General features: G+C 43.5%; 1 protein-coding gene across 13 annotated transcripts in view; it reads right to left on the reverse strand.

Moving 5' to 3' along the window:
• The window catches only part of LOC135504298 (tight junction protein ZO-1-like), a 146,938-nt gene that overhangs the window by 2,010 nt on the left and 120,472 nt on the right, over positions 1-24,456 (reverse strand). For 6 of the 13 annotated variants that reach the window (XM_064922758.1, XM_064922740.1, XM_064922749.1 and 3 more), the window contains 8 exons: positions 22,772-23,080; positions 20,755-21,657; positions 20,341-20,423; positions 12,996-13,211; positions 8,259-8,368; positions 7,761-8,133; positions 7,207-7,424; positions 1,566-1,709 (listed from right to left, as the gene is read on the reverse strand). In XM_064922758.1, the coding sequence (XP_064778830.1) occupies positions 1,566-1,709; positions 7,207-7,424; positions 7,761-8,133; positions 8,259-8,368; positions 12,996-13,211; positions 20,341-20,423; positions 20,755-21,657; positions 22,772-23,080 (2,356 nt within the window). The remainder of the gene's footprint in view (positions 1-1,565; positions 1,710-7,206; positions 7,425-7,760; positions 8,134-8,258; positions 8,369-12,995; positions 13,212-20,340; positions 20,424-20,754; positions 21,658-22,771; positions 23,081-24,456) is intronic. The other 7 variants (XM_064922834.1, XM_064922778.1, XM_064922798.1 and 4 more) reach the window with 5 other exon arrangements.

Consider the following 24,456-nt stretch of genomic DNA (forward strand, 5'->3'; position numbering starts at 1 on the left):
GCTAAAACCACTCTTCATTTCAAATTATAGCTCTTAAGGATAGAGTATGTACTGGAAGCGACTGTAATTTGAAATTAATGGGTGGGTTCCAGCCCAGGCCTCGAGCCAAGAGTATTGCCTCCACAGAATAACCAATTTAAATAATTGTAAAAAAAAAAAAACGGCTTTAGACTAAAAATTGTTACACTAAACTGCAGCATTTCTTCCAAACCACAATGCAGTTGCATTTTAAAGCACTGTTATTTCAGATAATTGCATTCATTCCCTCAGGGCCATGTGGGAAAAGTGAGTTTTATGAGATGTTCAGATCAAAGTGCATGAAAATTGCAGGCTTTTAGCATGCTTTGCTGTTCTGATAGGAAATCACAAGGGAGGATAATGCATCATAATCATTATAGTGTAATTACTCCTAAATGTCAAAGGGATTTTAGCAATGACAGGTCCTATCAGATAGGGTCCATATGAGGACCAAGGGGTGTTTAACTGATTTTACTCAGATCAACTGTCAATGACTCAGATGATTTGTTAGAGGTTCACAATTAGCCAGTGCAGCAGGAGGAGGAATGTTCACTGTGAAACTCATAATGACATCAGTACATTAAGGTAATGTTTGTTCAGAAGTAAACTGATCATGTGTGGTTTGGATTGAATCACCCTTGTCTGTGAGCAGACTTCTTTCAGAACCATTCTAAACCAAGACCATTCAGTCACACACTATGCTGCTTCCCTACAGGAAACTACCATTGGGCCTGGGCAAGTGAGGAGCAAGACACAAGTCGAGACGAAATTAAGCTAAAGAAGTTGTTTTACAATAAGAGGATTAGAGCATAGCCTTGTAATCCATCTACAACGAAGCAGGACAACAAACGAACAAGCCAACGAGGCAGCAGTAGGCTAATTTAGCCCTTCAAGTCCAATTCTAGCTGAGAGTAAATAGTAGCTAATCCATCGCGGTGCCAAGTTTACCATTAAGACATTTAGAGAGGAACGGAGGGAGAGCAGAGAGCTGTCTCCGTTCTGCTCTGATGCTGTCAGACAGACAGATCTCAGATCCAACCCACAGGCTGTTCTCACATACACAACAGAATATCTGTTAGTACTGAGGGAGCCATGCGTCTGTCTCTGAGAGGGTCCTCTTTCAAATATAAGAGGACCGCTGCGTTTCAGGATAGACGTTTGGGTGGCTATGTGAGAGAAAAAAATCACTTGTAGGAAAATAATGTGGAATGATTCACTACAAAGAATAAACTAATCTCATGAACATAAAACTGATCGGCTGGATGCATGTCCAATGGAACCATATCCATGTCAAACAGATGACATCGACCCAAAGTGGAGTAAAGAACAGAAAGAAATATGTTTCAGCATGAAAAAGCAATGACAAGAATAACTTTGATCTGAAGACCACATCAAATAAATAAAGATCAGTGGATGAATGAGTGAGTGATTAAACTGAAATACCAAATAAATGAAACCATAAAAATCAAAGTGACCCACAACCATCAGTTTGTCACAAAGCCAACCCAAAGCCCCGACCCCAAAAGGACAGAGAGAGGACAGCGTACCCGACGAGGAGTCGGAGGATTTTAGAGCAAAAGACCAACCATCTGGGGTCATAGACGCACAGTGAGGTAAACGCAGCTCCACAGGCTTCAGGAACTTGAGGCCGTGAGGGCCACACATCACCAGCGGGCTGAGCAGGGTCTCTCCTGGAAACAGATATACAACACAGGGTTAGAGGCTAATACACATGCACACAGTGTTCCTAAGATCACTGAAGCTGTTGGGCTACTTAATGGGTTGAAACAGGCACGGTGAACATTTAACTTTTTATGGCTGCAGGGGCAGTATTCAGTAGCTTGGATGAAAAGGTGCCCATTGTAAACGGCCAGCTCCTCAGTCTCAGTTGCTAATATATGCATATTATTATTAGTATTGGATAGAAAACACTCTAAAGTTTCCAAAACTGTCAAAATATTGTCTGTGAGTATAACAGAACTGATATTGCAGGCGAAACCCTGAGGAAAATCAAAACAGGAAGTGGCTTCTATTTTGAAAACTCCATGTTTCATAGCCTCCCTTTGCTGGATTTAAAGGGATATGAACCAGATTCATTTTCCTATCGCTTCCTCAAGGTGTCAATAGTCTTCAGACAGTGTCAGGCTTTTATTTTGAAAAATGAGCCAGAACGATAACATCGCGTCAAGTGGTCACATGAGTTTTGCTCGCGCAACAGAATTTGGACAGCCATTGTTTTCCCCTCTCCTTTCTGTGAAAGACATTTGCGGTTGATATATTATCGATTATATATTTTAAAAACAACATGAGGATTTATTATAAAAAACATTTGACATGTTTCTGTGGACATTATGGAACCTATTTGGAATTTTCATCTGCGTTGTCGCGACCTCTCTTGTGGATTTCTGAACATAACGCGACAAACAAACGGAGGTATTTTGGATCTAAAAATAATCTTTATGGAACAAAAGGAACATTTGTTGTGTAACGGAGTCTCGTGAGTGAAAACATCCGAAGATCATCAAAGGTAAACGATTCATTTGATTGCTTTTCTGATTTTTGTGCCCGAGCTACCTGATGCTAAGTGTACTTAATGTTTTATCGTGCAATCGATAAACTTACAAAAACACTTGGATTGCTTTCGCTGTAAAGCATAATTTCAAAATCAAAAGCATAATAACAAAAGGGCTAAGCTGTGTTTTCCTATATTGCACTTGTGATTTCATGAATATAAATATTTAGCGCTATGTAGCGCTATGCTATTCAGCGGTTGTTGATAACACTTATCCCGATATCGGGATTGCAGCCATAACAAGTTTAGACATTGAAAACCATTAAAAGATTGAAGGAAAATATATCTATCCTAGAAAACTCAAAGAGAGAAGACGAGAGAAGAGAGATGATAAATGATCTGTGAAAACAACAATTATCTCGAACACATTTGGAGAGTAAAATAACCCCACCATGGACTGAGATATTACATACAGTGCCTATCATAAGTATTCATCCCCCTTGGATTTCTTCACACATTGCGCAATATTTGCCCATAATTATTTTCAAAATTCTCAAGCTTTGTCAAGGTGTTGGAGATCATGGCTAGACAGATCAAGTCTTGTCATAGATTTTCAAGCATATTTAAGTCAAAACTGTAACTTGGCCACTCAGGAACATACACGGTCTTCTTGGTAAGCAATTCCAGTGTAGATTTGGCCTTGTGTTGTAGGTTATTGTCCTGCTGAAAGGTGAATTCTTCGCCCAGTGTCTGGTGTAAAACAGACTGAAGCAGGTTTACCTCTAGGATTTTGACTGTGATTAGCGATATCCCTTTTTCTATCCTGAAAAACTCTCCAGTCTTTGCCGATGTCAAGTATACCCATACCCTGATGCAACAATGCTTAAAAATAAGCATTTACTCTGCAATGTGTTGGGTTTGCCTCAAACATAAGGCTTTGCATTTTGGCCAAAAAGTGTATTCCTTTGCCATGTTTTTTACAGTATTATTTTAGTGCCTTGTTGCATACAGGAAGCATGTTTTGGAATATTTTTTATTCTGTATATTTGTATTGTTCTTTTCACTCTGTCATTTAGGTCATTATTGTGGAGTCACTACAATCTTGTTGATCCATGCTCAGTTCTCCCATTACAGCCATTGAACTCTGTAACCGTTTCAAAATGACCAATGGCCTCATTGTGACATCCATGAGCAGTTTCCTCCCTGTCCTGCAGCTCAGTTCAGAAGGAAGACTGCATCTGTGTTCGAATACCCATACTAACATACTGTATACTATATACTTACTAAGCATATACAACATACTATATACTATTAGTTCATTTTAGCATAGTGTAAACCAACGGTATCCTTTCAGTTGAGCATACTAGCGCTTCGCCTGTCGATCGGAAGTTGGTGCTGTTGCTATACACAATAGAGAGCATCTGGTCGGGCTGTGTCATCGCCTGGTACGGCAACTGCACCGCCCGCAACCGCAGCGCCTTCCAGAGGGTGGTGCGGTCTGCCCAACGCATCACCGGGGGCAAATTACCTGCCCTCCAGGACACCTACAGCACCTGATGTCACAGGAAGGCCAACAAGATAATCAAGGACAACAACCATCTGAGCCACTGCCTGTTCACCCCGCTATCATCCAGAAGACGAGGTCAGTACAGGTGCTTCAAAGCTGGGACCGAGAGACTGAAAAACAGCTTCCATCTCAAGGCCATCAGACTGTTAAATAGCCATCACTAGCACATTAGATTCTGACCTCACAACAGGAGTCAAGCACCCGAGCTAACTGGCTAGATACTTCCAGACACAAATGAGAGAACACCTCACTCTGACCATTTTACTCTCCCTAGCAGAGCTGATTAGGCTGTTTTCATGTTATCCAGAGTGTTGGTGACTTTAACTGTGCTGCTGGCAACAATTTAATTCTGCTTATTTGCCAAAATTTACTGCAACCGGTCATATTCAACGGGTGTTGAGCGTTCGTAAATTCATCCGTTATTCTGCACTCTAGCACACTCAGACGAGAGTGCCCTGAAATCAGAGTAGATAACCAGAATTAATGTCCACTGAGAATGCACAATGACTATACCACTTAGGTAAGCATGACGTGAATAATCAAGTCAATAAACGTTGGTTAGTTAGTTAGTTAGCATATAGTTAATATACTGCCAAGTTTGACAATGTATTAGTAGCCAAATAGTAGCTAGTTAATATACCGGTACATACTGCTGTAATGATATGCTATCCGGTTCGTAAGGTCAGCGAAGCTAACAAATTGTCAGCAAACATAATGTGTAACGTAACTTACTTGATGTCATTTCTTCATTACATTCTTCAACATTTTCCTAACATTTGTCATAATTAGTTAAAGCAATGAATTTGTATCCGCTCTCGTCATACCACGGCTGCATATTTTCAGCCATTTTCTTAAAATCTGAAAACGTTGTGAAGCCACGCCCATTTTCTGAAGAATTACATTGCGTTAGTATGAGTATTCGAAACACAGCTTTCATCTTTGATGTGTCTAGGCGGTTTAATACATCATACACAGCATAATTATTAGCTTGACCATGCTTAAAGAGATATTCAATGTCTGATTTGTTATTGTTACCCATCTACCAATATCTGCCTTTCTTCATGAGGCTTTCAAAAAGCTCCCTGGTCTTTGTAGTTGACTCTGTGATTGGAATTCAATACATTACTAAGGGACCTTAGATATTGTGTGTATGGGGGAAAGAGGAAAGGGGAGTCATAAAAAAACATCATGTCAGCACCTATTATATTCACACAGAGTGAGTCCATGCAATTGATTATGTGATTTGTTAAGCAGTATTTTACTCCTGAACTAATTTAGGCTTCCTTTAACAAAGGGGTTGAATACTTAATGCAATGACTATATTTTTGTTAATACATTTTTATTAATTTTTAAAAATAAAAAAAAAAATATATATATTTTCACTGACATTATTTTGAGTATTTTGTGTAGATCGATGACAAAACAAATCACAATGAAATCTATTTCAATCCCACCTTGTAACGCAACAAAATGTGAACAAAAATCTAAGGAGGGGTGAATACCTATAATATTCACTGTAAAGACAGCAATTACGGTACTAAAAACACTTAAAACTGAAGAACAGAATATCTTAAGACTGGTGAAATCTTCTAACTCCTGTGTACCATGAACTAGAGGTGGACCGATTATGATTTTTCAACACCGATACCGATTAAAATGTATTTGTAATAATGACAATTACAACAATACTGAATGAACACTTAACATCAATAAAATCAATTTAGCCTCAAATAAATAATGAAACGTTTTAATTTGGTTTAAATAATGCAAAAACAAAGTGTTGGAGAAGAAAGTAAAAGTGCAATATGTGCTATGTAAGAAAGCTAACGTTTAAGTTCCTTGCCCAGAACATGAGAACATATGAAAGCTGGTGGTTCCTTTAAACATGAGTCTTCAATATTCCCAGGTAAGAAGTTTTAGGTTGGAGTTATTATAGGAATTATAGGACTATTTCTCTCTATACCATTTGTATTTCATATACCTTTGACTATTGGATGTTCTTATAGGCACTTTAGTATTGCCAGTGTAACAGTATAGCTTCCGTCCCTCTCCTCGCTCCTACCTGGGCTCGAACCAGGAACACATCGACAACAGCCAACCTTGAAGCAGTGTTACCCACGCAGAGCAAGGGGAACAACTACTCCAAGTCTCAGAGCGAGTGACGTTTGAAACGCTATTAGCGCGCACCCCGCTAACTAGATAGCCATTTCACATCACATCGTTACACCAGCCTAATCTCGGGAGTTGATAGGCTTGAATTCATAAACAGCAGAGATGCTGGCAAAACGCACAGAAGTGCTGTTTGAATGAATGCTTATGAGCCTGCTGGTGCCTACCATCGCTCAGTCAGACTGCTCTATCAAATGAGACTTAATTATAACATAATAACACACAGAAATACGAGCCGTAGGTCATTAATATGGTCGAATCCGGAAACTATCATCTCGAAAACAAAACATTTATTCTTTCAGTGAAATACAGAACCGTTACGTATTTTATATAACGGGTGGCATCCATCAGTCTAAATATTCCTGTTACATTGCACAACCTTCAATGTTATTTCATAATTACGTAAAATTCTGGCAAATTGGTTCACAATAAGCCAGGCGGCCCAAACTTTTGCATATACCCTCACTCGATTATATGCAATGCAGGACACGCTAGATAAACTAGTAATATCATCAACCATGTGTAGTTAAAACTAGTGATTATGATTGATTAAGTTTAATGCTAGCTAGCAACTTACCTTGGCTTCTTACTGCATTCGCGTAACAGGCGTGAGGCAGGTGGTTAGAGCGTTGGACTAGTTAACCATAAGGTTGCAAGATTGAATCCCTGAGCTGACAAGATACAAATCTGTCATTCTGCCCCTGAACAAGGCAGTTAACCCACCGTTCCTAGGCCGTCATTGAAAATAAGAATGTGTTCTTAACTGACTTGCCTAGTTAAATAAAGATTAAATAAAGGTGTAAAAAATACATTTAAAAAAATTGTCACAATCGGCGTTCAAAATGACCGATTTCTGATTGTTATGAAAACTTGAAATCATCCCTAATTAATCGGCCATTACGATTAATCGGTTGACCTCTACCATGAACCCATGTCTGACCTTTCTCCTTGTCCAGGGGGGGCAGAATGCTGTTGTCCCGACAGACTTTGAAGTAGATCTCCTGTTCTACGCCCTCTGGGATGGCCCCCTGTGGGATGATGATGCTGACACCCGTCTCGATGGAGCTCAGCACCCCGCCATTACAGTTGAAGACCCCCCGGGCCGTGGCCACAACCGTGTGACCTTCATCCTCATCATCATCCTCCAGAGCACTGGGGCTACAGGGGGAGAGACTTGTCACAGTCAGATACCAGAACATAGAGCCAGTTAGAGCCCGCCTCAAACATTTGTGACACCTTCTGGACGGGCAAAGGCATTGGTATCATTCAGTGTGTCAACTATAGAACTGTAAGACCCATGAATTGTAAGACCCATGACCATGTGACTTTCTTTTCTCTAGACATGCACAGAAACACTCCTCACTCCTGGTGTGTTTCTTCCATAATACATGAAGTGAGGCGATAACACTATAATCTATATATTATAACTGAACCCAGTATAATTCCGCCAGTGGGTAGGTTACCCCTCTAGGGGATGATGTTGAATCCTCTCACCTGACAGGGATGGCCTTGGGCACAGCGTTGATGTTGTTGTGCTGGTACTTGGACCTGTTGTCCATGGTGCGTGTGAAGGTGTCGAGGCCTGAGTCCATGTCTGTAGGCTGGGGGGAGATCTGTTGCTTGGCTGGGGCTGTGCTGTTGGCTGGGGCCAGGTCTGTTTTGTTGTTGGGCAGCAGGTTGTGGTTGAACTTGGGGCTGTCAAACTTCCTCTCGAAGGGCTTGGCGGAGTTGGTGTAGGGCTTGGGGACATAGCGGTTGTAGCTGGTATTGGCCGGGGCCTTGGGCTGGTCCTTCATTGCCGTACCGTTCACTGGAGACTTCTCAGGGTAACTCTTCTGGGGTAGGTAGTTGGTCGTGACTGTGTCTGCTTTGGGAGAATCATGGGGATCTGGTAAGTGAGTCACTGTGAGTGTGTGTGTGAGTATTATATTTCTAGATGAAAATACTTCATGTACAACTAGACTAGTGGGTGTCCTATACAATAGTGCTTACCCTCAGGTGAGGTGGGTTTGGGCAGTATGGCAGGTGGGGCAGCAGGGGTAACCTGGGGAACGGGTTCATATCTCCTCTCCACAGGACTGACCTTCTCCACGGACTCTGCCCTGTAAAAAAACACAAGAGCACATTCAACCAATGTCACAATGATGGTACAAACATATGGGTTTATGGTAAAGAAGAATTCAGGCCAGGGTTAGAATAACTGATTTTAAATAATGTATCACAGTTTGTCATGTGTACGACTTCAAAAAATCTAGACCTAAACAGTGACACCAGTGACATGCCATGTATCCTCAAGAGGAAGGTTCAATTACTGCAGTTCAGTGAGTCTGTTTGTTTTATTAAAACTCAGTGGCTCCATCTAGTTAATTGACTGTATTCATTTACACAGATTGCTTCTCCAAAACAGACTTTAAAATATGCTTTCCACTACTGGTGCCAATAAGACCTTACAGTGCAATTGATTAATTAGATAATTACAAAATGGGGCAAATAATGATGCATACATTGCAGCTTTGACATCCAAAGTAGTCTGAACGTCTCTTGAGGCACGTTTTACAGTGGTAAAACACCTTGTAAGAACGGTGAAACCCATTGTTGATAGTTGAAAGAAATTCAGAATAAAAGAATACTGTGATAGTATTTTTCCCTTCCCACTTAATCTTGTATCTTTGGCATGGTCTTTGACTGAGGCGGAGAATGCACACAGTGTGGTACATCAAAGTAACCCTTCTACTGTCGCCCAGGAGGATAACAAAAAACAGCTTGCCTTCAAAAATTAGTTTTTCATTTGTCAGCATGGGCCAACCACCAACTCTGTCCTTTCAACTATAAGAGGACCGTTTCCATGGCAGGGTGAATCAAATGTTCTGGTGGTGGTAGTGTGTGTTGCTGAGAGATATACTGTAGTCTAGGTTTAGACCCCAGGAGTAGTGTGTGTATGTAGCTACAGTGGTTCCTCCTTTAAAAGTTGTGTCATACCTTGCGGCCTGCTGCAGCATTCTGTGGCACATTATTAACTGTCATACATTTTTTCTGTGAATGCAAGTTAGTGCTAGTTTGACCACCAGAGGGCATCTTTGAGAAGCATTCCAAATTGGCATTACCAGAAAATTTAAAACCTTTTTTGTAATAACATAGCATATGGGATTTATTTTAAGAAATTGGGTTTAATTAAGCCAGTACATGTCCAGGCCCGTCTGAAGTTTGCTAGAGAGCATTTGGATGATCCAGAAGAAGATTGGGAGAATGTCATATGGTCAGATGAAACCAAAATATAACTCTTGTCATGTTTGGAGGACAAAGAATGCTGAGTTGCATCCAAAGAACACCATACCTACTGTGAAGCATGGGGGTGGAAACATCATGCTTTGGGGCTGTTTTTCTGCAAAGGGACCAGGACGACTGATCCGTGTAAAGGAAAGAATGAATGGGGCCATGTATCGTGATTTTGAGTGAAAACCTCCTTCCATCAGCAAGGGCATTGAAGATGAAACATGGCTGGGTCTTTCAGCATGACAATGATCCCAAACACACCGCCCGGGCAACGAAGGAGTGGCTTCGTAAGAAGCATGTCAAGGTCCTGGAGTGGCCTAGTCAGTCTCCAGATCTCAACCCCATAGAAAATCTTTAGAGGGAGTTGAAAGTCCGTATTGCCCAGCAACAGCCCCAAAAACATCACTGCTCTAGAGGAGATCTGCATGCAGGAATGAGCCAAAATACCAGCAACAGTGTGTGAAAACCTTGTGAAGACTTACAGAAAACGCTTGACCTCTGTCATTGCCAACAAAGTGTATATAACAAAGTATTGAGATAAACTTTTGTTATTGACCAAATACTTATTTTCCACCATAATTTGCAAATAAATTCATTAAAAATCCTACAATGTGATTTTCTGGAGAAAAAAATCTAATTTTGTCTGTCATATTCGAAGTGTACCTATGATGAAAATTACAGGCCTCTCTCATATTTTTAAGTGGGAGAACTTGACTAAATACTTTTTTGCCCCACGGTATTTCTCAACTGTGCTGTGATGCTTCAGAAAATAATTGAACCTTCCTAATCTCATAGATTCTACAGATTATAAATTAAAAATAAACATTTTGCTAAAATAATTATTGATTGATTGACTATGGCTTTTCAAATCAAACAGTATTGCTATCTGTAGCGTTAGTTCTAGGCAAATGTTGCAATTCTTCAGCCATTCCTGGACCTGTGACCAAAAACGAGCTCCATATGGACAAAACAAAAATAAATGATCTAATGACTCTGCCTCCTCACAGCAGAATCTGCAGAGCTGGGAAGATTGTATCCCCCATATATATAACATTCTATTTAGTTGCAAGAATTTTGTATAGTAATTTATATTGAAAAATGTAAAGTTTTGAATCCGGCGTTGTTTTGCGTATCAATTGATAAAGCATGTGCCATGGAATGGGTACATCGAAAATCTCTTCCCAACTATTTTGCAATTTATATGGCACAGCTGTCAGCTTTTTGGCCCTTAAATAAAACATATATCAATTTAATTTATCACACTTTTTCACAAGTTCCTTACTTATTTCCCCTCCTACTTGCCTCTTCCATTTTTGTGGTAATGCTGCAATTAATTGGTTGTAATTTTGGGTAGAGCAGAGCTGCATGTGTTAGCTGCATGTGTGACATAACTCCACCAGTCCTATTTATGATATCATTCACTAAAATTATACCTTTTTTAAACATTTCTTTGATAAATACAGTTTCTTTTAATCAATTAGTATATTTGAATTTAACCACAATATTTGTTGTACTATTTGTTCCGTCCTTTCAGGTGGATTAAACTGCAATTGCAACCAACTTTCTAAGGCTTGTTTAAAAAATAAAGATATTTTGGAGATGATTTCCTTTTCAAACAACCGAAAGTGAGCAGGTGTAATCTGAATAAAGGGGGAAAGGGCCTTCCTGAATATAGGATGAGACATTCCTACCAATTGACTAGAGAACCAGTTTGGATTTAAGTATAACTTTTGTATGACTGATGCCTTCAGTGAAAGGTCTAATGCTTTAATATTTAATCATTTCTGCCCACCAAATTCATATTCGTTATATAAATAAGCCCTTTTAATTTTATCTGGCTTGCCGTTCCAAATAAAATTGAATATTATTTGTTCATATAATTTAAAAAGCAGGTAAACTGTGATATGACTAAGGAGTTAATCAGGGTGATTTTTCCACAAATAAGACAGGAATTTTCCTTTCCATGGTGGCAAGATCTTATCTATTTTTGCTAACTTTCTATAAAAATGTATTGGAGTGAGATCATTTCTTTCTTTTGGGATTTGTATACCAAGTATGTCCACATCTCCGTCAGACCATTTAATTGGTAAACTACATGGTAATGTAAAATGTGCATTTTTTAGTGATCCAATACGTAATATGGTACATTTATCATAATTTGGTTTTAATCCAGAGAGGATAGCAAAAGTATCTAGATCCTCTAAGAGGCAATGGAGAGACTCCAATTGTGGTTTTAAAAGAAAACATGAATCATCAGCGTACAATGACACCTTAGTTTTTAAGCCACGGATTTCTAATCCCTTAATATTATTGTTTGATCTAATCTTAGCAGCTAACATTTCGATTGCAATAATAAATAGATATGCCGATAGTGGACAACCTTGTTTTACTCCTCTAGATAGTTTTAAACTTTCTGAGAAGTAGCCATTATTTATTATTTTACACCTAGGGTTACTATACATAACCTTAACCCATTTTATAAGAGATTCCCCAAAATTTAAATATTCTAGGCATTTATATATAAACTCTAGTCGGACTTTATCAAAAGCCTTTTCAAAATCAGCTATGAAAACCAGCCGACAAATAAATACATTTTGAAGAATTTGCTAGTGTGACACACTAGGCTGGCAGTGACATTAAGCGCTCAGCACTTAAAAAACATTTTAGTTGCATTAAATCAATTTACTCTATAAATTACACATATAGGCTGTGTCTTACTTAGAATTAAATACAAATTAGGTAGCCTAGTGGTTAGAGCATTGGGTCAGTAAACAAAAGGTTGCTGGATCAAATCCCAGAGCTGACAAGGTAAAAATCTGTCGTTCTGCCCCTGAACAAGGCAGTGAACCCACTGTTCCCCAGTAGGCTGTCATTGTAACTAAGAATTTGTTCTTAACTGACTTGCCTAGTAGGCCAGTTACTAGGCTAGTCAGCTTGCATCACCCTCTGAGTGATGCTAAACATCCCCAGGCTGGGCAGGGATGCATCGTTTTCTCTTTCTTTTTTCTGTAAGTAAGCCTAAAGGATTGTCGGTAAGATAACCCTATCAAAACAGAAAGCTCCTTGGAAGAGGTAATATGCCAGGCCTATTGGGCCAAAATCAGTGATTGTACGAAAATTAATGAAACTTTTAAGAGATCTGATTTTGAGTTTATAAACACCTCGTTCCTTTCTGTTAGCATGTCCACGTAGTACGCCATCATGCTTTATGAAAATATTTACCATACAGTAGCTAAAGCAAGGGGCTACAGCAGACAAGTAGACAAAAAATGCATGCTGGGACGGGCATGCCCTGGGCTCATGAAGTGAGCGCTACTGGAGCGGGCGAGAAGGCCAACGCTCCAGTCAAAACGATCCACTCCTCGCTCAGCTCCACTCACATACACCGTCTCCCACCACAGGGATTTGATTTCCTACCACATATCCCAGAGAGAGTGACACGTGGGAGTGAGTTACCTGGGGTAGTTGTATCCGGGATGTGCTTGTGGTTGAGCAGCAGGTTTGGTTGCGATGACAGGTGTTGTCTGAGGGGCCTTGCCTGCGTCTAAGCTTCGCCGGTCAAAGTAGGCCAGCTGTTTCCTATAGTACTCCTCGTCTTCATCTGGATTATAGTGGTTAGAGCGCACTATGTCATCATCGGACACCTCCCGGGGCTTCTGAGGCTCAGGGACTCTGAAGAGAGAAAGAGAGATAAGAGATAAAGAAGGGGTGAGAATTAAAATAACATAAACCACACAAAGAAATTCCTCTAAAATATATTGTGGTGTGTTTGTTCCAACCTCTAAATCACTACAATTTACCATATAACAAATCAGACAGAACTACAAAGAAAACATCAGTGCTTCAATGATAAACATGTGTACGGGACAGCCTCTGCAACATGCGTAGTACACTGCTCAAAAAAATAAAGGCAACACTAAAATAACACATCCTAGATCTGAATGAATGAAATATTCGTATTAAATACTTTTTTCTTTGCATAGTTGAATGTGCTGACAACAAAATCACACACAAATTATCAATGGAAATCAAATGTATCAACCCATAGAGGTCTGGATTTGGAGTCACACTCAAAATTAAAGTGGAAAACCACACTACAGGCTGATCCAACTTTGATGTAATGTCCTTAAAACAAGTCAAAATGAGGCTCAGTAGTGTGTGTGGCCTCCACGTGCCTGTATGACCTCTGAGGTGGCGGATGGTCTCCTGAGCGATCTCCTCCCAGACCTGGACGAAAGCATCCGCCAACTCCTGAACAGTCTGTGGTGCAACGTGACGTTGGTGGATGGAGCGAGACATGATGTCCCAGATGTGCTCAATTGGATTCAGGTCTGGGGAACGGGCGGGCCAGATCATAGCATCAATGCCTTCCTTTTGCAGGAACTGCTGACACACTCCAGCCACATGAGGTATAGCATTGTCTTGCATTAGGAGGAACCCAGGGCCAACCGCACCAGCATATGGTCTCACAAGGGGTCTGAGGATCTCATCTCGGTACCTAATGGCAGTCAGGCTACCTCTGGCGAGTACATGGAGGGCTGTGCGGCCCCCCAAAGAAATGCCACCCCACACCATGACTGACCCACCGCCAAACCGGTCATGCTGGAGGATGTTGCAGGCAGCAGAACGGTCTCCACGGCGTCTCCAGACTCTGTCACATGTGCTCAGTGTGAACCTGCTTTCATCTGTGAAGAGCACAGGGCTCCAGTGGCAAATTTGCCAATCTTGGTGTTCTCTGGTAAATGCCAAACATCCTGCACGGTGTTGGGCTGTAAGCACAACCCCCACCTGTGGACGTCGGGCCCTCATACCACCCTCATGGAGTCTGTTTCTGACCATTTGAGCAGACACATGCACATTTGTGGCCTGCTGGAGGTCATTTTGCAGGGCTCTGGCAGTGCTCCTCCTGCTCCTCCTTACACAAATGTGACGGAGACTTGATTACACACAGGTGGATTATATTTATCATCATTAGTCATTTAGGTCAACATTGGATCATTCAGAGATCCTCACTGAACTTCTGGAGAGAGTTTGCTGCACTGAAAGTAAAGGGGCTGAATAATTTTGCACGCCCAATTTTTCAGTTTTTGATTTGTTAAAAAAGTTTGAAATATCCAATAAATGTCGTCCCACTTCATGATTGTGTCCCACTTGTTGTTGATTCTTCACAAAAAAAACAAAAAAAAATCTTTATGTTTGAAGCCTGAAATGTGGCAAAAGGACTCAAAGTTCAAGGGGGCCGAATACTTTCGCAAGGCACTGTACCTACCTACCTCACCATCTACCTACCTACCTACCTGCCTCACCAACTCACCTAATTACCTACCTCACTCACCTACCTAACTACCTACCTCACTCACCCACCTACCCTACCTACCTCACTCACCTACCTACTTCATTCACCTACCTACCTCCCTACCTCACTTACCTACCTACCTACCTACCTACCTACCTCACCTACCTACCTACCTACCTCACTCATTCACCTCACCTACCTACCTACCTCACTCACTCACCACCTACCTACCTACCTACCTACCTACCTACCTACCACTCACCTACCTACCTCAACACCTACCTACCTCACTCACCTACCTACCTCACTCACCTACCTACCTCACTCACCTACCTACCTACTTCATTCACCTACCTACCTACCTACCTCCCTACCTCACTCACCTACCTACATACCTCGCTCACCTACCCACCCACCTACCTCACTCACCTACCTACCTCACTCACCTACCCACCTACCTACCTCACTCACCTACCTACCTCACTCACCTATCTACCAACCTACCTACCTCACTCCCCTACCTACCAACCTACCTACCTCACTACCCTACCTACCTACCTCACTCCCCTACCTACCAACCTCACTCACCTACCTACCAACCTCACTCACCACCTACCTACTTCACTCACCTACCTACCTACTTCATTCACCTACCTCCCTACCTCACTCACCTACCCACCTCACTCACCTACCCACCTATCTACTTCACTCACCTACCTAACTACCTCACTCACCCACCCACCTACTCTACCTACCTACCTCCCTACCTCACTTACCTACCTACCTGCCTCACTCACTCACCCACCCACCTACCTACCTCACTCACCTACCTACCTACCTCACCCACCTGCCTACCTCACCCACCTACCTACCTCACCCACCTACCTACCTCACCCATCTACCTACCTACCTAACTCCCCTACCTACCTACCTCACCTACCTCACCTACCTACCTACCTCACCTACCCACCTCACCTCACCTACCCACCTCACTCACCTACCCACCCACCTACCTCACTCCACTACCTACCAACCTACCTACCTCACTACCCTACCTACCTACCTACCTACCTACCTACCTACTTCACTCACCTACCTACCTACTTCATTCACCTACCTACCTACCTCACTCACCTACCCACCTATCTATCTACCTACCTACCTACCTACCTACCTACCTACCTCACTCACCCACCCACCTACTCTACCTACCTACTTCATTCACCTACCTACCTCCCTACCTCACTTACCTACCTACCCACCCACCTACCTCACTCACCTATCTACCAACCTATCTACCTCACTCCCCTACCTAAAAACCTCTCTACCTCACTCCCCTACCTACCTACCTCACTCCCCTACCTCACTCCCCTTACCTACCTCACTCACCTACCTACCTACTTCATTCACCTACATACCTACCTACCTCCCTACCTCAATCACCTACCCACCTCACTCACCTACCTAACTACCTCACTCACCCACCCACCTACTCTACCTACCTACCTCACTCACTCACCTACCTACCTACTTCATTCACCTACCTACCTCCCTACCTCACTTACCTACCTACTTACCTGCCTCACTCACCACCTCACCACCACCACTACACTCACCACCACTCACTCACTCACTCACTCACTCACTCACTCACTCACTCACCTACCTACCTACCTACCTCACTCACCTACCTACCTACCTACCTACCTACCTACCTACCTACCACCCACCTGCCTACCTCACCCATCTACCTAACTACCTACCTCACTCACCTACCTACCTACCTACCTACCTACCTACCTACCTACCTACCTACCTACCTACCTACCTACCTACCTACCTACCTACCTCACCTACCTACCTCACTCCCCTACCTACCAACCTACCTACCTCACTCCCCTACCTACCTCACTCACCTACCTACCTACTTCATTCACCTACCTACTTCATTCACCTACCTACCTACCTACCTACCTACCTACCTACCTACCTACCTACCTCACTCACCTACTGTACCTACCTACCTCACTCACCTACCTACCTACTTCATTCACCTACCTACCTCCCTACCTCACTTACCTACCTACCTACCTACCTACCACTCACTCACTCACTATGAAGCTATGATTTGTACCATGATAGTCTTCAATATTTTATTTTATTTACAAAAAGTTCAATTCACTATAATGAGGGATCCTGTTTTCTGCAAACAATACCTGCAATACTGCGGTCGGCCTTGAATTTCCGTGGCTTCAATGAGAGGGGACAGTCATTCTGCCCACACTATTCCAACATAGAAAAGCTGCTTTTCAACACAGTTTTCCTTCCAAAAATGGTAATTATTTCACTCATATTGTAATGATTAATTATAGATAATATTATTTAAAAAATCTTGAAACACTGGACAGTTACTTTAAGCTTTAAAATGGCAAGGTTCTCTCTCTGCCTCATTTAAAAATTGTTTGAATTGCAGGATATTAGCTTTATAGTTAAAACAAAACATTTCTCTATTCCATGACAAAATGTGTAAAATTGCAGGACATTTGGTTGAAAACTGACATTTTTTCTCTCCGATGCCAAGTGGCGAGTCCTTAAAATGTTCCTTCCCAAAACTCCATATATGCTATTTTAATTTAACTCAAGTTGTGTTCTGATTATGAGGGGGTTCCTGATGAATTTTCTATCACAAACGGGGTACCCGGCCCCAAAACCTTTAAGGACCCATGGTCTGACCCTTGATGCAACTGTACCACCTGCCCGATGAGAGTATGGAAAACAGTTCTCAGACACACCCTGGAATGTACGTCCTGAATGGCTGGGAGCTCAACCCCAGTGATGCGCTGGGCCGTCCGCACCTCCCTATGTAGGGTTTTCGGGTCGAGGGTGGTGCAGTTGCCATACCAGACGGTGAAACAACCAGTCAGAATTTTTAATTTTTAATTTTACCTTTATTTAAACAGTCAGTTAAGAACATATTCTTATTTTCAATGACGGCCTGGGAACAATGGGTTAACTGCCTGTTCAGGGCAGAACGACAGATTTGTACCTTGTCAGCTCGGGGGTTTGAACTCGCAACCTTCCGGTTACTAGTCCAACACTCTAACCACTAGGCTACCCTGCCGCCCCAGAATGCTCTTGATGGTGCAGCGGTAAAAATTCCTAAGGATCTGAGGGGACATGCCAAATCGTTTCAGTCTCCTGAGGGATAAGAGGCACTGCCGTGCCTTCTTCACAATTGTGCTGGTGTGAGAGTGCTGGTGTGAGAGTACCATGTTAAGTCCTCAGTGATGCGGACACAGAGGAACTTGAAGCTCATGACCCTCCACTGCGGCCCCGTCAATGTGGATGAGGGTGTGCACCCTCCCCTGTTTCCTGTAGTCCAAGATCAGCTTGTTGGTCTTGCTGACGTTGAGGGAGAGGTTGTTGTCCTGGCACCACACTGCCAGATCTCTGACGTCCTCCCGGTCTCATCGCCATTTGTGATCAGGCCTACCACCACGTGTCATCAGCAAACTTGAAAGAGTTGGAGTCGTGCGTGGCCGCAGTCGTGGGTGAACTAGGAGTACAGGAGGGGGCTAACCACATACCCGTGGGGGGCCCCATTGTTGTAGGGTCAGCGTGGCGGAGGTGTTGTTGCCTACTCTTACCACCTGGGGTCGACCATCAGGAAGACCAGGATACAGTTACAGAGGAAGATGTTCCATCCCAGGGTCCCGAGCTTGGTGACACTCTTGGAGGGCACTATGGTGGGAGAGGGCAGTGTGGTGTGCAATTGATATTGCGTCATCTATGGATCTGTTAGGGTGGTATGCAAATTGGAGTGGGTCCAGGCTATCTGGGATGATGGAGTTCATGTGTGCAATGACCAACCTTTCAAAACACTTAATTATTACAGATACAGGACAGTAGTTAACGTGGCAGGATACCTTAGAGTTTTGATGAACAGGAATGATGGTAGTCAGCTTGAAATGTGGGGATTACAGACTGGGACAAGGAGAGGTTGAAAATGTCTCTGAAGACACATGCGGCCTTACGCGTGTAGACACACTTAAAAACCTTACTCATGTCAGCCTCAGAGAGAGATCACCCAGTCCTCTGGCTCAGCGGGGCCCTCATGCTGGGCTCTGTGTTGTTTTTGTCGAAGCATTGATAAAAGGCATTGAGATTGTCTGGTAGAGAGACTTCATTAGGCAGATCACAGCTAAGGCTTACTTTGTAGTCCATCATTTACTGTAGCCCCTGCCACATGACTCAGAGCCGGTATAATAGGATTCCACCTTGTTTAGATCTTACCCCTTTGCCTGTTCGATAGCTCTGCAGAGGTCATAGCGGGACGTCTTGTGCAGTAGCTCTGTCCTTTAGATTAACACGCATCTCTGTGTTAATTCAGGGCTTTAGTTTGGGGAAGCAGCAAACCTTCACTGTGGGGACGATGTCAGCGATGCATTTCCTGATTAGCAAATTCCAGTCAGCGCTAGCAAAGCAGTCCTGAAGAATAGCTTCTGCTCCGGTAGACCATTTTCTATGGAGCACATCATGGATCTTCCTGTTTGAGCTTTTGTTTGTAAACAGGAAGCAGGAGTGGCGCGGAATTAAAATCACCGGGAACAAGAAAAGCAGCATCCGGGTGCATGGTTTCCTGCTTGTTTATAGCCTCGTACAGTTCATCAAGTGCCAGCTTGTTGTTGTTGTCCTGATGTGGAATATATACAGCAGTCACAATAACAGATGAAAAGTCTCTCGGGAGGTTAAAAGGTCAGCATTTGACCATCAGGTATTTCAAGACGTGAACAATAGGACAAAACTGCAAGTCTGCACAACATTTGCTTCTGATTAAGAGACTTAGCTCTCCCACTCTATATTTCCCTGAATCCGATATCCTGTCCGCTCGGTGAATGGAGAATCCATCAAGTATTTTGTCTGAAAGCCATGTTTCAGAAAAACAGAGGATATTGCAGTTACGAGAGTCCCGCTAGAGGTCATCCATCTTATTATCAAGTGGCCAGTAGAATGAAGGGAACTGGTAGCTGGTTTTCCTTCGACTCGCCAGGTTGGCCACTCTCCTGCCTCCTTTTTGCCGGCATTTCCTCTTGGGTAGCCCGAAGATTTGGTTGGAGGTACACAAAGAGCCCAGGGCAGATGAGTCAAACTCGTAGTTGAACCCAGAATTGAGTTAAGTAAGAGCCGGTCTGATGTTCAAAAGTATTTGTTGATCATATGTAATGATAGCGGATAGATTTAGTGCCAAAAAAGTAGATAAACATCAAAATAATGGCTAAGTTGGGTCAGAGCACACAAGACGGCAGACATACAATACAGTACACTGTCATATCTTCAAAAGTCATTTACCTTTCTAAGCCCTATTATCCACTTCAGAGTGGATCACCTGACAGCCCTAACAGACATATCTGGCCCTCAGAGATAAAGCAGCATCTGTTCTGTGGTGTGATGTAGTGTGTGTGTGTGTGGGGGGGCTCAGGGCTGTACTCCATTATGACTCATTACCTGAACGACTTCTCCTGGTCCAGATTGCTGAGCGAGTTGGCTTTAGGAATGCACGCGCCTGGTTTGGTGGGCAGATCTGCTGACTGTGGGAGCAAGATAGAAATGCAAATAAAATTCCTGGAAAAGTAAACCTTTACGGACATCACATGGACCACTCAACTAGAATTAGAAGAGGTCAGGGTCAGGTAACCCTGTGAGCATTATCCGTGCTTAACTTGGACTGAAATAGGTTATGGTACTCATTTTATGTGCCGCTACTGTTTGCATTTAAGTGCAGGAGCTCCACAAAACTTTTGAGCTAATATTCTATAATAGGAACAGAAGCTCAGGCAGTAGAGCATTTGAGCTTGTGCCCAAGTCAAGCACTGAGCATTACATACGTGCACAAGAGTGAGGTGTTTTCCAGATGCTTACCCTGGGCCCGACGGTATCTCCTGCCTCCTTGGCTCGGTCCACAGACACAGAGCGCTTGTTCTCAAACATCTTGACCCTGGACAGCACCGACTGGGCCCTTATGGCCGGGTCGTCCTCCAACTCTATTCTGGGGGGAGGGGGAAGGGGATTGGGGGCTGTAGTGACCACCGTGTCCCCAGGTGAGGGACGGAGAGCCTCTGGTTGTGGTTTGGGTGCGGGCACTGGGGCGTCAAAGTTCATGATGGGTTCATACTGTTGGGATGGGGGCTTGTAGCCTCGGTGCTGTGGTGTTGCCTGGTTGTAGGCAGGACCAGGTCCTGGCCGCTGGGCAGGCTCCCCCTGGTAGTATTGTTTCGGGGGCTCTGGAGAGCGTGTTGCAGGGGGATACGGGTGAGGCTCCTGGTCGTAACGTAGGGGAGCGTAGCCCCCTGGGACGGATGGAGGAGGCTCATCGTAGCGGATGGGTCCTGGTCCTGCTGGCTTGCCATAGCGAGGTCGTCCGTTGTAGCCCAGCGGGTTCTCATCATAGCGCGGCTGAGGGGGGCTGTCTCGCTCGGGTCCATCTTCATAGGACAGCCGGGGGTCGTAGCCAGGCCCATGGGGGTGCTGCTGCTGGTGGGGTGGTGGGCCAGAGGTCTGCTGGTTGTATGGAGGCCACTGGTCATCGTAGTGAGGCACGTTTTTCTCGTGATGCAGTTGAGAGTCGAAGTTACGATACTTTGGTTCCAGGTAGCCACCCCCGTCGTAGCGGTTAGGCGGGTGATCGTAATCTCTGTATGGGTGTTGGTCCTGGTACGGAGGCTGGGACTCGTAGGTCATGGGAGGCCCCATCGTCGGAGACGGCTTTACACCACCTTGGTTCACTCTGATTGGCTCCTCCAGGTAGGGATCCTTCTTGTACATCTGAGGAAATAAACAATGGAAGAAACATATGGTGAGTAATGGGACAAGAGCAACCAGTAGCACACATCCAATAAATAAATGTGCTTATAATTATAAGAATCAAGTGACAGAAGGCAACGTAGAATATTAAAACAGAAGATTAATAATGGCTGAAGGAGGAAGCAGAGAGAGGAAGCAGGGAGACCTGAAATAGAGACACTCAGAGGTAGGAGTTAAAGGTCAGGTCAAACAGAATGCAGGTCTGAATGTCAGATCAGAGCAGCCAATACACACAGGAGCTCTCAACATATACACAACATACCACTTTAGTTTAAACAGCAACCCAAAAACAAAACAAACAAAACAAAAGAAAAACTACATCTTGATAACATTACAAGCCAAATGAAAATACTGCATGTCCCCCCGCACAACGTAAACCCTACTAAAAACCATGGCATTTGAAAAGTAGCCATTGAATAAAAAGGTCATAATTTACTTGAACTTCATGGGATGTTTAAAAGCCATAAAATGTATACTCCACAGTTGGAGCGGAATGGCTACATTTCAAATTCAGGAAATAAAATGTCCAAAATAATGATTGATGACATGAAGAGAATGTCGCCAAATAATATATTATTTGATATTTATTTATTCTATATAATTAAAATGGCCCATTCAGTCTGCATCAACCAGTACACCACTATCATCAATTCTACTGCTACGTTTAAACAGGAGAGAAACCAACTGAAACATGTTGTAGCCATGCAAAGAGGGTAAGCAACAGTGAGAGCCTCAGGTTCTTCGCTGCTCTTCTCTATATAGGTACCACACCAATGCAGCAATCAGTCTATATTCTCCTCCAAGAAGCCCACTGTTGTTTACGAGTGTTCAGACACACACAGTCTCTCTCTCTCTCTCTCTATCTCTCTCTCTCTCTCTCTCTCTCTCTCTCTCTCTCTCTCTCTCTCTCTCTCTCTCTCTCTCTCTCTCTCTCTCAGACGCACACAGTGGACAGCGGGCAAGCATGCAAGAGTGAAAGGAAAGCGTGGCGGGCGGTACACAGGCAGGCGGCGACAGGCCACAGCAGACCGACAGCGGGGTCGGCCGGGCCAGGCCATGTCCAGACGATGGGTACCTGTGGTTCTGAACTGGGCGGTCCGGATTGTAGGGGTTCGGGTTCGAGCGTTGGGGCCGGGGCCAGGGGCTGAGCTAGATCAGGGGTGGGCATCCTAAGCCTGTCAGCCTCGGGGCCGGGGCTTGGGTTGGGTTTGCTCTGGGGAGCAGCGATAGGGCCAAGGCTTAAACCATGGCTCAAACCCGCTACACCATTTACAGTTTTGTTGACAGCAGGGGGCGCTGCCTCTGTCTCAGCCAGTAACACAGGCTGCTCAGGCTGCTGGGGGAGGATAGGCATGGTGGCCGGAACAGCCTCTGCTTTCTCATTCTGTGAAGTGGTTCAGAAACGTTTAATACACTTGGTGCTACTGCAGGAGGGAGATACACCCTCACTAATGTTAACGTTACAGCGTAACACAGCCTGCTCTGTACCTCCTCCACCGACCGACTGTAACTCACCATCCTCAGACCAAATTCAACTGATGGCTTTAGATAATCAATCTGCCACGTAAGAATTCGTAACAGGACAAAGTTTCTGTTGTTTATGTTGTCTGATTGGACTTTAATTCTAGATTACAGTACAATGTTTTCCTTTTCTTTTTTTCTCAATTACACATCAGAAGACAAACTTTTTGTGTATATCATAACGGCCGAATCGACCCAGACAAATACATTTACAGCAATACGTGGTTAACACTGACATTTCCAACATGCACATAATACTTTCTGGTGTCACGGTATCAGTCCGAATCACAAGTGAAACAACTAGGAAGAGCACATAGGTGGGGACCGATACAGACACTTGACAGACATAAAACTTTGTCTCCTCAGTGAGAACATCGACATCAACAAAAACAGGCACACTAACGCAGGTGGTGAACACTGATTATGACCGTCACACTAACGCGGGTGGTGAACACTGATTATAACAGTCACACTAACGCAGGTGGTGAACACTGATTATAACAGACCGTCACACTAACGCAGGTGGTGAACACTGATTATAACAGTTATGAACCGATTATAACAGTCACACTAACGCAGGTGGTGAACACTGATTATGTCACACTAACGCGGGTGGTGAACACTGATTATAACAGTCACACTAACGCAGGTGGTGAACACTGATTATAACAGTCACACTAACGCATGTGGTGAACACTGATTATAACAGTCACACTAACGCAGGTGGTGAACACTGATTATGACCGTCACACTAACGCGGGTGGTGAACACTGATTATAACAGTCACACTAACGCAGGTGGTGAACACTGATTATAACAGTCACACTAACGCAGGTGGTGAACACTGATTATGACCGTCACACTAACGCAGGTGGTGAACACTGATTATAACAGTCACACTAACGCAGGTGGTTATAACAGTCACACTAACGCGGGTGGTGAACACTGATTATAACAGTCACACTAACGCAGGTGGTGAACACTGATTATGACCGTCACACTAACGCAGGTGGTGAACACTGATTATAACAGTCACACTAACGCATGTGGTGAACACTGGTTATAACAGTCACACTAACGCATGTGGTGAACACTGGTTATAACAGTCACACTAACGCATGTGGTGAACACTGATTATAACAGTCACACTAACGCAGGTCGTGAACACTGATTATAACAGTCACACTAACGCAGGTGGTGAACACTGGTTATAACAGTCACACTAACACAGGTCGTGAA

This window comes from Oncorhynchus masou, chromosome 2, assembly GCF_036934945.1.
Source record: "Oncorhynchus masou masou isolate Uvic2021 chromosome 2, UVic_Omas_1.1, whole genome shotgun sequence".
Lineage (NCBI taxonomy): Eukaryota > Metazoa > Chordata > Actinopteri > Salmoniformes > Salmonidae > Oncorhynchus > Oncorhynchus masou.